This window comes from Castanea sativa, chromosome 5 (genome assembly GCF_040712315.1).
Source record: "Castanea sativa cultivar Marrone di Chiusa Pesio chromosome 5, ASM4071231v1".
Taxonomy (NCBI): Eukaryota; Viridiplantae; Streptophyta; class Magnoliopsida; order Fagales; family Fagaceae; genus Castanea; species Castanea sativa.
The window spans coordinates 564,121-579,925 of NC_134017.1; the positions used below are offsets into that span (position 1 = coordinate 564,121).

The 15,805-nt window shown below is 34.3% G+C and overlaps 2 protein-coding genes across 2 annotated transcripts; both read left to right on the forward strand.

Moving 5' to 3' along the window:
• The first annotated feature begins 1,213 nt into the window (after positions 1-1,213).
• LOC142636597 (pectinesterase 3) lies at positions 1,214-6,083 on the forward strand. Its single transcript, XM_075810864.1, has 2 exons — positions 1,214-2,434; positions 5,134-6,083. The coding sequence occupies exons 1-2, from the start codon at positions 1,345-1,347 to the stop codon at positions 5,811-5,813; spliced, it is 1,770 nt and encodes a 589-aa protein (XP_075666979.1). The 5' UTR covers positions 1,214-1,344; the 3' UTR covers positions 5,814-6,083.
• A 2,243-nt stretch (positions 6,084-8,326) lies between these two features.
• Positions 8,327-15,452, forward strand: LOC142636598 (alanine aminotransferase 2). The gene is made up of 15 exons (XM_075810865.1): positions 8,327-8,700; positions 10,155-10,205; positions 10,323-10,373; positions 10,874-10,939; positions 11,025-11,086; positions 11,733-11,811; positions 11,923-12,027; positions 12,127-12,237; positions 12,443-12,580; positions 12,713-12,787; positions 12,993-13,113; positions 13,219-13,373; positions 13,873-13,947; positions 14,303-14,506; positions 15,139-15,452. The coding sequence occupies exons 1-15, from the start codon at positions 8,494-8,496 to the stop codon at positions 15,253-15,255; spliced, it is 1,617 nt and encodes a 538-aa protein (XP_075666980.1). The 5' UTR covers positions 8,327-8,493; the 3' UTR covers positions 15,256-15,452.
• The last annotated feature ends 353 nt before the right edge of the window (positions 15,453-15,805 follow it).

Genomic DNA, 15,805 nt, shown 5'->3' on the forward strand with positions numbered 1-15,805 from the left:
TCAATTCATTTACGTTCCTAATTTATTTTTTGGGATGGATGAAATCCTTCGAGAAGTACACGGGCAAGACAGCTAGCATGGTAACGTAGTTCAAGAATGTAAGGTATTGGAAATTGGAGTGATTGTGGAAGACATAAAATATGTTGGTGTATGCTAGCTGCAATGGTGTGTAGGGAAATACTAATTAATTAAAAAAAATTGACCACATTGATCTAGACACAAATATATATATTATTTTATAAGCATATGGGATTCCAGGCTTAGGTTTTACTTGTTCCTCTATGGCCTTGGCAGCAAGTGTTGGGCAAAACCAGGTTCCAATTTTTTTTTTTTTTTTTTTTTAACAAGTGGGTCACAAAAATTATGTGGATAGAGGACTTGACAGCTTTCATACGGTGGTTCAGTGTCATTGGTGTTTCCTAAGGAAATAAGAAGCCGTGTCTGCCCCATTTCCTCTCCAAAAATCTGGCATCAATAAATTGCCCAAATAGCGATGGTTGAAGCCTTTAGTTTTTCTTTCAATATTAATATTGTTGGCTAAGCTATGTAATATCCCACAGCTCGATACATTATTATGCTAGCTAATGAACATTAAAATATTGAAACCAAACCAAGAATTGACACGACACTCACTAGTCTAAAGGTGGATAATAATTTGAATGTGAAAACCAAAACCTGTTAGCGGAAAAAAGAGAAAGAGAAAGTTGGAAATATCGTGTGAAGCCAGACCAAAAATTGTCGCAGCAGCATAATACGATAAAGACAGACATAATAGTGAAAATGAAATGCATGTGCTTTTCACATTGAATATTGTAGTTTTTTTTTTATGTACATTTTATATAACTATACTACTGACATTGTTTTTATATATTGTATAATAATTATAACCTAACACCTTAGAAATTGTGAAAAAAAAAAATGTTTAACTAGATTTTATTATTGCATAAACAACAAAATTATATGAAATCTAAGCTTATATTTGCTTTACAACTTTGATATATAGTAACGAGGCAAAATGTTTGGTATTCAAAGTTAATAAAACAGAAAAAGAGAGAAAGAGATTAATTTAGAGGAAAATGATGATGTTTACTAGTTGATTTGATTAATGATGATACCAATTCTTACACATGAAGCATCGAAGAAAAGTGATTCTATTTCTTACTTTGCCTCACTCTCACTCATATAAAAAGACACACCCACCCAGCCTAACCCTCCAAATCCTTTTTTCTTTTTCAATCACACTTCTTTACCAAAAGAATACACACATCCTCAGCTACAAAAACTAAAAGAGATACTCTCATACCGCTCTCAATAAACAAAAGAAAGCTTGTATCATCGATCGAAATGGACTCATCAATCAAGTCCTTCAAGGGCTATGGCAAGGTAGATGAGATTGAAGAACAAGCATTCAAGAAAAAGACACGCAAGCGTTTGATCATCCTCATCATCTCCTCCATCGTCCTAATAGCTCTTGTCATTGGTGTAGTTGCTGGAACCATTATACACAAACGAAACAGTTCATCATCACCCTCATCTAACTCAGTCCCAGCATCCCAAGTAACCCCAGCAGCTTCACTCAAAGCCGTGTGCAGCGTGACTCAGTACCCAAACTCATGCTTCTCTAGCATCTCCTCCTTGGAAACCGCAAACACCACCGACCCAAAAGTCCTTTTCAAGCTCTCTTTACAAGTAGCCATCAACGAGCTCTCCAAGCTCGCCAACGACACACCCTCCAAGCTCACTGCTCTCACCAATGACCCCAAAGTGAAAGGTGCTCTAACAGTTTGCCAAGGCCTTTTCGAAGACGCAGTGGATAGACTCAATGACTCTATATCTTCCATAGACGTTGGATCAGAATCAGATAATAAGCTGTTGTCCTCAGCTAAAATCAATGACATAAAGACATGGCTAAGCACTACCATCACTGACCAAGAGACCTGCTTGGACTCTCTCCAAGACCTCAATTCCACGGTTGTTGATTATATGAAGATAGCCACGAAAAACTCAACTGAGTTTACGAGCAATAGCTTAGCCATTGTTGCAAAGGTACTGGGCTTACTTGCTGACATTGACCTTCCCATCCATCGTAGGCTACTTGGGTTCGAAGAATCTGAAGGTTCAGATGAATTTCCCACTTGGGTTAGCCACAGTGACCGCAGGCTACTCCAGGAGATTACCGTGACTCCTGATGTGACTGTCGCTAAGGATGGAAGTGGGAACTATACGAGTATCAGCAAGGCAGTGGAGGCTGTGCCTAAAAAGAGTGTAACGAGGTATGTGATATATGTGAAGGAAGGGAAGTATGTGGAGAATGTGTTAATGGACAAGAGCAAGTGGAATGTGATGATGTATGGGGATGGTAAGGACAAGACCATTGTCTCCGGCAGCTTGAACTTTGTGGATGGTACTCCTACCTTCTCCACTGCCACTTTCGGTATGTCTTAAATCTCAAGTCTTAATTTGTCCCTTAATTAATTCTTGGTTTGGTTAGATTTTTGTCCACCAATTCACTAATTATTCATTACTTTCATGCTTTTTCTTAATTGATCTTACAAACCTTGAATCTTCTTCGTATACTACTCACTACAGTTACAAAAAGTTTTTTTTTTTTCTTTAACCACTATCGATAAAATTTAGAAGAAGAAAGAAAAAAAAAAGCATCATTTTCATTTCTAATTGAAGGGAGAGTCTCAATTTAAGGGTAATGATTAAAGTGAAGTAAACCTAGGGTATAAATTGTGCCAACTCATTTAAAATTTAACTATGGTTAAACTAAAATAAAGTTATATATATATATATATATATATATATATATATATATATATATATATATATAAATAAGTTGTCACAATCTATCTCTAAATTTTCTCAATTTTAAATCATTGACCCTTTATTAGACATTTTTTATTTAAATTGGAAATGATTTAAATCTGACTTAATGGACTTAGTGACTTACCATTGAGAACTTTTAATTATTTTTTTAAAATTTTTAGAAACACGCACATGCACACACAAGCTAGAGGGAATAAGGTTCAAACGTAAAAAAAAATATACCACTTATTTCTCTAATTGAAACTCACCAACTTAAAAAATTATATAAAAAATGTTGTATTTGTAGATTAATTGACATATGTATGGATACATTTAACGGTAACTTACATTTTTTTTCAACCTAAACTTTTGCCCATTTACCATGTCTCCAAATTGTGAATTTGAGAGGATTGTATATTTGTATTAATGTACTAGGTTATCTCTAAATTGAAAGTTAAATTAGATAAATATTGCCATTTGGTCATCGGCAACCAATTAGAGTAATTTTGTAATTACACTCAATTTAGATGATAGAGACTACAATAATGCAATTCTTTCAAAACTAAGATGTGATCGAGTTGAAAAATAATTTAGGGGAATATTGTAAATGCAATGAGACTATAGGAAAAGCGTAATTTTTGAAGAGAATAATTATAAAACTTGATTCTCAAGTTAAAAAAGAAAAAGAAAAAAAGATTAGGATAAAAGAATTACATGCGTGTCAATGGACTTCATTGTTATGGTTGGTGAGTGTTGGTTATAAATGGAAAATGAAGAATCTGGTTCAGTTTCATCTACAAGCATTTCATGTTAGTAACTTACCATCCGCGTAGTGTTAAAGCTGCCATTGAATTTTGTAGTTTCTAGTGGGTTCGATATTGGGATGAGAAATCAAATTTATTTAGATACCAAAGTAGATCTAGACAGATTTGATAGGCAATGCACGTGACATTTGGAGTATTTAAGTAATTTAGAAGGGAAACTTAGACACGTAGTAGTATAGTGTAGAATGTAGATAGCAGAGTGGGTTTCTAAATCTGACTACATGGTGAAGATAAGCACATGGCTTTTGTGTCACCATGTGAATTGGATTTAGATGCGCCACAATTACCTAAAAATTCGATACCCACCTCTTTTTTCTCAGGCTTACAAATCAAAGACAATGATGCTTTAAGTAGGACTAGAATGTTCAAGTTCAACGTTGTGTTGTGCGGGGACTATTGGGTGTTTGGATACCCCACCATGTGCTTACCTGGTTTATGATCATATTGTATGGCCATGGGGTCCCATTTGTTATGATAAGAATTATGGCCTGCAAAATGAACATTGGATTTGGTGTAGCAGATCGAGCTGTATCACATAGTTAGGCTGATAGATTGGTATAATAATTAGTTATTTTAGGAATATTATAAATAAGTACTTCTTTTTCTCACATAATTGTAGGTATTACTAATTTTTTATTTATTTATACAGGGTAGAATTTCTACTTTAGCCTAATTTAAGTGTATATGACTGTGAAACTCCCTCCTGTAGACTTGAACTCCGACCCTTGCCCCCCACACTCTATAAGCACTTATACTCGTAGAGTGACCAATGCATCAAGGGTGTGCGGTAGTCTTACTAATTTAATTTATGTTGAAACCCACAATTTATGTGAGAAAAAAATACACATTTATAATACTTCCCGGAGTATTCAATAATTTTTCGATTGATAGATTTATTGGGTTCTTTGTTGGCCCGCAATTTGTTGCGCTTGTTCGCTAATCTCAACAAAGTAAATGTCACAGATCACAATAAGAACGATTGGGTGGAATCTGCCTACTTTAGGAAAAGGTGTCACATACTCATAACTCCATATCATATGTTTAGACAGACACAGACATCTAAACAAATTAATTAATTAATTAGTTGAAATGGCTACAGTATGTGTGCAACTAATTTAATTTACTTCCTTTAAAATGCAGCAATGTAGTAATTTGTTGTTGTCATCATTCTTAATTAATTAAATTATATGATTATCTTTCTCCAAATAATTGTGCTACAGTGGTCAATGTGGTCATATAATCAATTGAACTTAATTGGAAAAACTAAGATGTAGCACTTAATTGTAAATAAATTTTGTTCATTATCCCAAACAACAATATAACATTGTCATATCAACTCAAAATTTTCGGTTGAAACCAAATAATACCATATGCACTTAATCTTTTCCTTATTTGGGCTAAAAGAATGAAATTACTATTGCGTAGAATACTTATTTTTGCAAGGAAATGAGCAAGTATTGTACGTGTACTAACTACAAAATATGTATGCAATGAGCAGCTGTTGCAGGGAAAGGCTTCATTGCAAAAGACATGGGGTTCGTTAACGATGCAGGTGCTGCAAAGCATCAAGCAGTAGCAATGCGGTCTGGCTCAGATCTTTCAGTGTTCTACAGGTGCAAATTTGATGCCTTTCAGGACACCCTCTATGCTCACTCAAACCGTCAGTTCTACCGTGAATGTGACATTACAGGCACCATTGACTTCATCTTTGGCAATGCAGCAGTGGTCTTCCAAAGCTGCAGCATTATGCCTAGGCAACCTTTAGCTAACCAATTCAACACCATCACTGCCCAAGGCAAGAAAGACCCAAATCAAAACACTGGTATTTCAATCCAAAAATGTACAATCTCTCTGTTTGATAATGTTACAGCCCCAACATACCTTGGTAGGCCTTGGAAAGACTACTCCACTACAGTTATCATGCAGTCTGAAATTGGGTCATTCTTAAACCCATTGGGCTGGATATCTTGGGTCTCCAATGTTGACCCACCTAGCACTATTTTCTATGCTGAGTACCAAAACACTGGCCCAGGTTCAAGTGTTGTCCAAAGGGTTAAATGGGCTGGGTATAAGCCCACTCTAACAGTAAGTGATGCAACCAAGTTTACTGTGGGATCTTTTATACAGGGCAGTGAATGGTTACCAGACACTGATGTGGAATATGATGAATCCTTATGATCTGAACAATGAGTCCAGCTTGCATCAAATTCCAAGATTAAAAATTTGGAAAAGTTACAGGCTTTCTAGTAAAGAATGAAATAGTTTTTTCTTTTTTGACACATTAAAAATTGGGTTTGTAGTATGTATGAGTCAGATGTCTTATACTGAGTTTGTATTTTTAATTATTATTTTTTCTAAAGTTTATCTTCTTGAATGATCTCTTTGTAACATTCTTTTTAAACTGTAGTTGAAAGTCCTCGATTATGATTAAAAGACTGAAATGACAAAGACTGCTTTATTTATACTAATAGTTTGAATTATTAAAAAAATGGAGTGAGACAGTCTTTTACGGTAATGCATCATGACTCATGAGTCAGTAAACAACGTTGCAATAAAATAATATGCTCTTGCTTGGTTGGTGTAACAGTGGTAATTAAAAAAATGGAGTGAGACAGACTTTTAAGATAATGCATCATGAATCTGTAAACGTTGCAATAAAACAGTACGCTCTTGCTTTGTTAGTGTAATAGTGGTAATTAAAAATTAATTCTTTTTACTAAAGTAAAAGAAAAGGATTAAAAATAATTACCTGTTGCTTTGAAATCTCCAAACCAGCAGACAAAGAGGAAATCTCAATCTAGGTTGGCCAGAAACATATTAAATTAATTTTACAGTCTCATATTACCATAGTGGTTTAGGCTAGGCTGTGATTCTTTTAATTCTTTTTTCTTATCTGTGTGCGCCTTGTAGAAAAGTAAAGTTTTATCTGATAAAGTGTGATACTTTTTAAATTCATGCATTTCTTTTAGGGTGAAACTAAAGCCATCAGCATGAAGAATATAGATAAAGAAGAGTGAATAATATTCTTTTTTTGATGAATAAGAGTGAATAATAATATTCACAGACATTAATATGACAAGGATTTAGTGCTGGCACAAGTTAGTGTGCATCTATAATTATTATTATTGATTTTAGGATAAATTAAGCTTCATTCATTGAATTAATGTTGCATTATTTAATAATTTATTAATAGATGAGTATATTTTAATAAATTTACTATTAAATAACATTTTCTCTTTGTATTTTCCTACTTGATTAATTTTTTTTTATTTTATATTTTTTCAAAAGAGTCTTGTAAGTAAATATCCTAAAACACAAGTTATATTTATCCATAATTCATTCGCATGTACATATGTATTGAAATGTGTCCGGTCAAATATTCATAATTTTATTTATTTATTTTTCAAAATTGATCATGTGACTTAAAGTACATGTGGATGGTTTTATGATTTTTGCTCTATTTGTTTCGATCACTTTATCTGTTGATCAAAAATAGTTTTCTTTTTAATTCATTTTTTCAGATATTACCAAACATTGAAAAACACAAAAAACGATCTTTACACAAGATTTTTGTTCTATTTGTAAAGATTTTTGATAAAAAATCTTGTGTAAAGATAGTTTTTCGTTTTTTTCAATGTTTGGTAATATCTGAAAAAATGAATTAAAAGAAAACTATTTTTGGTCAACAGATAAAGTGAAGCTTATTTTTAGAGATTGTTTTCCACTATTTTTTTTAAAAATAATTCTATCTCATAACAAGCTAAATAAGGGAAGTTAGGATATTATTTTTTAACTCATTTAAGGTTGTTACAAAACACAGGAAGATAAGATAGTTTTATAAATTTTTATTTTTTGGGAAAAATGACTCATTTTCTAAAAAATATTATCTCTGAAATGAGCAAGGTGTTAATCAATTGTCAAGTAGATGGAATTTTCGTTGAAATTTGTTTGAAGAAATTTTTTTCCCAATAGCTAAAAATAAAAGGAAGAGAAAGTGAAATATGACACGTTTTAGTTAGTTCAATTAGTAAAATCTCTTATTATTTAAAAATAGAATAAATTTCGAGATTTGTCTACATAAAATAAGATAAATTTTTTTTAGTTTTAGATAACGAAAAGAAATTATCATAGAACCAACAGACGTTATAAATTTTAAATAACTAGTCAATGACATATGCACTTAACAAATATATACATAAAAAAAATTGCACATTATAAATCATTACAGATCCTCCATCACGATCATAGATACAGTATTTATAAATTGAAAAGATTGTTGCACTTGGAAAATACGATCAGTTTGACGTGTAAAGCAAAGAAAACAAACATGAGTGTACAAATTTTCCTTATAAGAAATATGATTAGTAGTTTTAATCGGGCGTGGCATCTGACCAATGTCCTTAGTGCATTAAGCTCACTAATCCACACATTAAAAAACAAATACGCGTCATAATCATAACGGGTCCAATATTACGTCACACTTGAACAAAGCTAGATATTTCAGCAATAAACAACGAAAGTTGAGGCTGTCTGAATATTTTGACATCCTCAGATCTATCTATCTACCCAGATTGACTTTCTTGCGCTCCAAGTAACTGTGCCCGTGGGCGCTGTTGGTTTTTTTTATTCCACAAAGTACGAACCTAAAGGCTAAAGTTTTATTAGGGTCGGGTCAGGTGGCTCAAAGAAACAAAGGAGAGTATCATAGATATCTCGAGAAACACGCGATCTATTTTTGACAACAATTCAAGTCATCCGAAAACCAGCAGAGACACACACACATACATACACACACACACACGCACACCCAAAACGGACTTTCAACCCTTTTACTTTTTAGTATATAAAGAACGATACGATGCGGAAATTCGTGAGCGACAAAAGTTGTAGGAAACTGCTTCACCGTTCTTTTCAGAGTCTCGCACAACAGCTACAGCACCATCAACATAAGGGTCCTCTTTCCTTTGTTTCACAATCACGTTTCTTGTCCTCTTCTCCTATGGCTCCCTCTCCTTCTCTAAATCCCTCTGCTCCTTCTGTCACCCTTGACAACATTAACCCCAAGGTAATAATGCCTTTGCTTTCTAAAGTCTTTTGTTTTTTTTTTTTTTTTTCAATTGGGTTTTGTTTATAATGTCTATTAGACAACTGGGGTTCACTGTTTTTGTTTACATGGCTAAAAAGTTTTCTAATTTATGTGTTTCTGCATCTGGGTTTGTCTTAAAATTTTTTGTTTTTTTGTTTTTGGTTTGATGGATGTGTGGTATATATGATTTATCTTTTAATTCCAACCTTGTTATTGTTGTGCTTTCATTTCATGGATTCTGATATAGTGATATGACAACTTGTTTGTTTGTTTTGTTTAAAGCTTTACTTTTTTCACAGCTTGTCTTGTTGGTTTATTTGCTTTACTGTCTTCATCTACGGGGGCATCTTTCTATTAAATTGTTTTACCTTTCTTTTTTTCATGATTACACAGTATTTTGCACCTATGGCGTTCTAATTTTAAGGCTTTATCTAATATTTGAATAGAGGAGAGGGAAATAAGAGTGATATAATATTTTGGGGTCTTGGAATGTTTATCATTCATTACTAAAATAATTTCGTTGGTGTTGCTCAAGTTTTAGTTTTGTTTATTAATTTAAATTTTAGTACTCATAGAACGACCCTTGGACCTATCCAAGAGCCGTTGGCAACGATAGTTTGTTATTTTAGAGACAATTACATATAAAAGTACCATCTCTTAATTTTCTAAATTTGTTAATAAGCTCTAGCTCAATTAGCACCTCTTCCCTTTATATGTGTTCTGGGGAAGGGTGTTCTGGGGAAGGGTGAGGTTGTGGGTTTAAGATACATTCCGTGCTTGTGTAACTTACAAATAAAAAAATTGTCTAGATATCTTTTTTACTTAAAACTTTTCCCTAGGTTTAAAATAGAAAGTAGAGAGGTCCTCTGTTCTTGTTATCCAAGATTTTTATTTCTTAATAATCAACTGTAAAATACCAAAAAGAGCATCACTTGTGCACAGGAGTATATAAGATATTGTAACTATAAAAAAAAATGGCCAAAATGCACTGTTGTTCCCTAACAATAGCCTATGAGTGATTTTAGTCCCTATAGTTTAAGGTGATCACTTTTAGTCCCTAACAAACTTAAGGCGATCACTTTTAGTACTTAACAAACTTAAAGTGATCTCTTTTAGTTCTTAAGAATCTTGAAATAATCAATTTTAGTCCTCTTAGAGCGATGACATGTCAGTTTATAGTTTGGCCACGTTATCTTAGGACTAATAGCAATCACTTAAATTTTAGGGATTTATGGGCTAAACTTTAGAGACTAATTGTGTATCTAAGCCAAAACAAATCACTGTCTACAGGTTAAACTCTCTAAAATTCAAAGGAAAATTGAGGGGAGGGAAAAGCAATAAGAGTGTCTAAGATAAGAAGTTTTCTCATACTATTTGTCAAAAGATGTTTACTGTTGGGTTTGATTTTTCATTCTGGTTGTCTCTTTTCCCAGGTTCTCAAATGTGAGTATGCTGTCCGTGGTGAGATTGTCACCCTTGCTCAGGTGATATGACTAGCCATATTGCTTACAACTATACACAGATATATATATATATATATATATATATATATTTTTTTTTTTTTTCTTTTCTAAAATCCTTTTGTTTGTCATTCTTCACAGAGGTTACAACAAGAGTTGCTGGCTAAACCGGGGTCTCTCCCCTTTGATGAGGTATGTTTCTTATCTTCAACATAATAGTTGGATGGAAATTTCTTGATTATTCACTTACTATAGATTTCCCTGCCTAAGGTCAGCTTGTTTTTCCTTACTGTGATACCTTTTCAATGTGTTGCATTCTTGTTTTTTCTGGTTTCCTTTAGGTAGTGATTGATTGCTGTTAAATTTATTGCTGCTATGATATAAGAAAAAAGGTTTAACATTCATAATTTATATTTGGAACTTTGACAAACTTGGAAATCTATAGCAATGGGATTTGGGATACTATTTGAAAATTGTTATCGACATCTAGAAGGGAAAATATTGACAATTGAATAGCAAATGGTTTTTATTTCCTTCTAAGAGCAAATTGTGATTCTTTTTGAAAATTAATGAAGAAGATGCATGATTTCCATTAGGGGAAAAAATCACTTCCTGCTAGATTCAGTCTCTTATCTACAATCTCCACATAAATTTTTGCCTCATGATTTCTGTCTTTATTTTATCTTTTGCAGATACTTTACTGCAACATAGGAAATCCTCAGTCTCTTGGTCAGCAGCCAATAACTTTTTTCAGAGAGGTTTGTCTACTGTAACTATGTGGTAGGGAGGACTAGCATTAGTACCACTACTTAAAATTACATGTCTAAATCATTCCTTTTTTAGGTTCTTTCCTTGTGTGACCATCCATCCATTTTGGACAAAAGTGAAACACAGGGTTTGTTCAGGTATTGAGAATTCAAAGCTATTATATGCTATTTATTTATCTTATTCTAGGATGGTATATGCTTTCTATATCTTTTGATAAATATCTGAGCTCTGTAATTGGATTTATCACCATGACCATTTCTTGATTTATTCAATGTGTCCTATATCTAGCCTATAAACTTCTTCTCTGAGCAAGTCCACAGCAAACGGAGAAGAAACTAATGATACACTCTGCCTTACTATTGTAGATTTTTTATGCTACTAATGTTGTGGCTAGCTTAGAAACTCCTTGTAAAAAATCGTTGGTTACTTGGTTATCCTTAAACACCATGCAAGTAAACCCACATGTAATAAGTTCCTCTCTTAGAAACCTGATTCTGTTTCATTGTATGAGTTGACTGGAATGTAGCGCTGTTTCAAGATGTTTTTCACCTGGTTCTCCACACTTCGTTTTGAATTTTAGAGCAGCTTCTCTAATACCAGTTGTTATTATCCATTCTGTTTCAACTTTTGACAATGGTAGTCCATGTTGTCTCTGCCGGTGGTTAGATGGAAGTCTTGTCCTATCCATATCCTTCTTGCTGGAATCTTCATGTGGTGGGGATTTCAAGTCTTTCATTGGTAATGAATTTCTGTGATTTACAGATCCTTGTGACTTTTTTGTAGTGCGGATGCCATTGAGCGAGCTTGGCAGATTCTGGATCAAATACCTGGAAGAGCAACTGGTGCTTATAGTCACAGTCAGGTACTGATCACACTGTCCACCCTACAGAATTTTCTGGCAATAAGTTAATCCTATATTCACGGTCCATGTTGAGATGTTATATGATTGTTATTTTGTTTCTTTGTGCATTAGGGTATCAAGGGATTACGTGATACTATTGCTGCTGGTATTGAAGCTCGTGATGGTTTTCCTGCTGATCCAAATGATATCTTCTTGACAGATGGAGCAAGCCCAGCTGTAAATTTTGGCTTCACTTTCTTTTTGTTTCTATAACTTCCAGTATTTTCCATTTCCAGTTGATACATTTGTAACAGATTGTGTTTTCTCTTGTACCAGGTGCATATGATGATGCAATTACTGATAAGATCAGAAAAGGATGGAATTCTTTGTCCCATTCCTCAGTACCCTTTATACTCTGCTTCAATTGATCTCCATGGTGGCACACTGGTAAGCTTCTAATTTTTAGCACTTTATTCAGAAGCTCAAGATTGGTTGTATTCAACTGCTAAGTGAAAAGACTTTATTTTCTTTTTTCTTAGCATAGAATTAACACTGACCTGACTTGGTAACTTGGAAGTTGGAAGTTGGAAAATGGAAATTTGATTTATTCTTTTTTGAATTTTCATTCAATCTTGAAGTATGGTCATTTCAGGTTCCTTACTATCTCAATGAAGCAACAGGATGGGGATTGGAAGTCTCTTCGCTTAAGAAGCAATTGGAGGCTGCCAAGTCCCAAGGCATCACAGTTAGGGCTTTGGTTGTTATAAATCCCGGAAACCCAACAGGGCAGGTGCGCTATTAGTAGGTTTGAAGAAGTAGAGATTTGACTAGCAAAGTACCTAAAGTTCACGTAAAATAGAATGCATTGCTATGTGTCTATTTTTGTCCTGTACATTATATGAATTTTCTGTTGTATCTGCAGGTTCTTGGTGAGGAGAACCAGCGTGAAATTGTGGAATTCTGCAGGAAAGAAGGTCTTGTGCTACTGGCAGATGAGGTTGGTAAATTCTTATTAGCAACTTAAGATGTAGAAACATCATGCAACTCTAGTAATAAACAGAGATTTGAGTACTTGTAGGGAACTAAATTTGGTTTTGTTTGCTCTTTATTGACTCCCTTTGCTTGCTTGGATCCCTGCCAAAAAGATCTGATGTGATTTGCTATGTTAAAGTAACAACTAATGTCCAATGAACTTTATACAGGTATATCAGGAAAATGTTTATGTTCCTGAGAAAACGTTCCACTCTTTCAAGAAGGTTTCTCGGTCTATGGGATACGGTGAGGCGGATATCTGCCTTGTATCATTTCAGTCAGTCTCTAAAGGTAAGTTATTTTCATCAATTAAACTGATCTAGATAATAAGTGAAAAGAGCTTCTGCAAATCATCAAAATGGGATCTAACAAGCATGTCTTTTCTGTTGCTTTCAGGCTTCTATGGGGAGTGTGGAAAAAGAGGAGGTTACATGGAGATCACTGGATTTAGCCCTGAAGTAAGGGAACAAATATACAAAGTGGCATCTGTAAATCTTTGTTCTAATATCTCGGGTCAAATTCTTGCAAGCCTTGTCATGAGCCCACCCAAGGTTAATTTTTTTTGCCTCGTTAAATTAGTGTTGCATTTGTCTACTTCTTTGTTTCTTTTTGTTCTCTTCATCTACTCTACTTTCTGCTTATGAGTTTAAGATAGACAGTCTTAAGTTTAGCAAGCTTGAAATAGCTTCCTTCCAAAAAACATAAATAAAGCTTATTTTGAGGATAGGTTCAAACCAGGGAAAGAAAGTTCTAGCTCGAGATCATTGGCTCTTGACCATCAGTTGTGAGAGTTCTAGCATTCTGAGTTAGACTTGCTTCAATGATGATTGAATATGTAATTTTTCTTGGTATTTTGGTCTTTGAAGTAGTCAATGTTGGGTTTAGAAGAGTACATAATCATGTTGCCATAGGGCATGGGCTTGTGGAAATGAGTTGCTATTGCAGTCCACCAGCTGTAAATTTTGATTTCCTAATTAAATGTTCTAATATGATATTAATCGTGTTCCTTATTCATTTGCTAGAAATGAAATTGAATGTGGGTTTATGCAGGTTGGTGATGAGTCATATGAGTCGTACTGTGGGGAGAAAGAGGGAATTCTATCATCACTGGCAAGGCGTGCAAAGGTTAGTTAACAAAACTTATTCTATAGGATGAATTAGTGAAGGCAAACTAGATGGTGAATTAAAGTTTAGTAGCAAAGAGTGGTGTGGTATCCATTGTCACCTGGAAATTTGTGCTTGGTTCTGAGAAAGGAGAAGAAGAGTAGCCTATATGAATTATTAAAAATCCAATATAATTCTATCTATTCTTTCTCATCTAGTATTGTACGCAGAGATTCTCAACAGTCATCTTCATTTATGATATGTTGCCTCCATATAACCTTTTTCAGAAATGCATATTGTAAAAACACACTTTTGCGGGGAGGATATGACTAACTATGCTCTCTGTATTAACTTAGTTTATTTATTATTTAAACAGACACTAGAAGATGCACTTAACAATTTAGAGGGAGTATCATGCAACAAAGCCGAAGGGGCAATGTACCTGTTTCCCCGTATTGAGCTGCCACAAAAGGCAATTAAAGCAGCAGAGGCTGTAAATTCGGCACCAGATGCGTTCTATTGTCGCCGCCTTCTTAATGAAACTGGAATTGTTGTTGTTCCTGGTTCTGGTTTCGGACAGGTTAGAGTTATTTAATTCTGGCATAATTTTGGGTTAGTGTCATAAGTGCTGATGAGTCTATGAAGTTTGGATTAACAGTTCTGTTAGCAAACCAACTTGCCATGAACATAAAAATGGCCTTTTCCCTTCTAATTAGTGACAAAAATTGAACCCCAGCCATGTGCCAATCATTTAGGTTCTTTTTCTTCACGGTGTTTATTAGTGGGATTTGCATAAGCATTGAAGTATCATTAGAATTATCACTGAGAGAAAGAGGATGGATATAGTCTTGAAAAGGTAGGAGTGAAAAGCAAAGAAAAAAAGACTTGGTTTGTGTATGCCCACTAATTGAATTGACTTATATATGGAGAAACCTTCATGTAATTATCAAATAGCAATGCTAGAAGCACACAAATTTTCACAACTTGCCAGAGATGATATGTTATTAAAACTTCATTTTTATGTGGCCCACTTTTAGCAGTTGTGATGATTATCCATGGTACATGTTTTGGGGCACGTATTTCACTTTTTTCTGTTCCTTAATATTCTTTGGTGTGTGATGTACAGTACCCCCTCGTGTATTGCATTTTTTTTTTTTTTTGTTGATGAGTTTTGACTGATGATTTTGTTTGTATTATGATGCTTTGTGAAAGGTTCCTGGCACCTGGCATTTTCGGTGTACAATACTGCCCCAAGAGGACAAGATTCCTGCCGTTGTCTCCAGGCTAACAGACTTCCATAAACGATTCATGGATGAGTTTCGTGACTGAGGGATTTTGCAAAGCAATTCATTGCCTTTCGGATAATTCACAATAAGGTGTACTCATTGGATACATATGGACGGGTTTTTTCATACATGTTAATCCTCTTTTTTTGGGAGAGGATTTTTAATTTTAGTACTCTCTTGAGGAGGATAATATTTTTTGTTGGTTGATTTTGCTATTAAAAGTAGCATATTTGAGCACAACACGGCCTACAGAAATGGCCTAATGGTAAGAAGCTCTTATAACTCATCACAACTACGAGTCTAGTTGTTATGTGTTTTAGTAGTATCACGTCCTATTAGGGGGGGGGGGGGGGGGGGGTAGTAATGACTACACCTGCGAGCTCCTATTTTTTGGGACATTTTTCTTGAGGATCAGAGTATTGATTGTTGAGGATCAAACTTGCAAAGCACATGGTTGTGTATCAAAAATAGATAACTGAAGCTCCCCATGTCCACCCTCTTTTTCTTAGGACTTAAATAGATATATTAATAGTATATTCAGACGACCCCTTCTCCTCTTCTTTCATTTTCCCCCTTCATCATCACTATCTCAA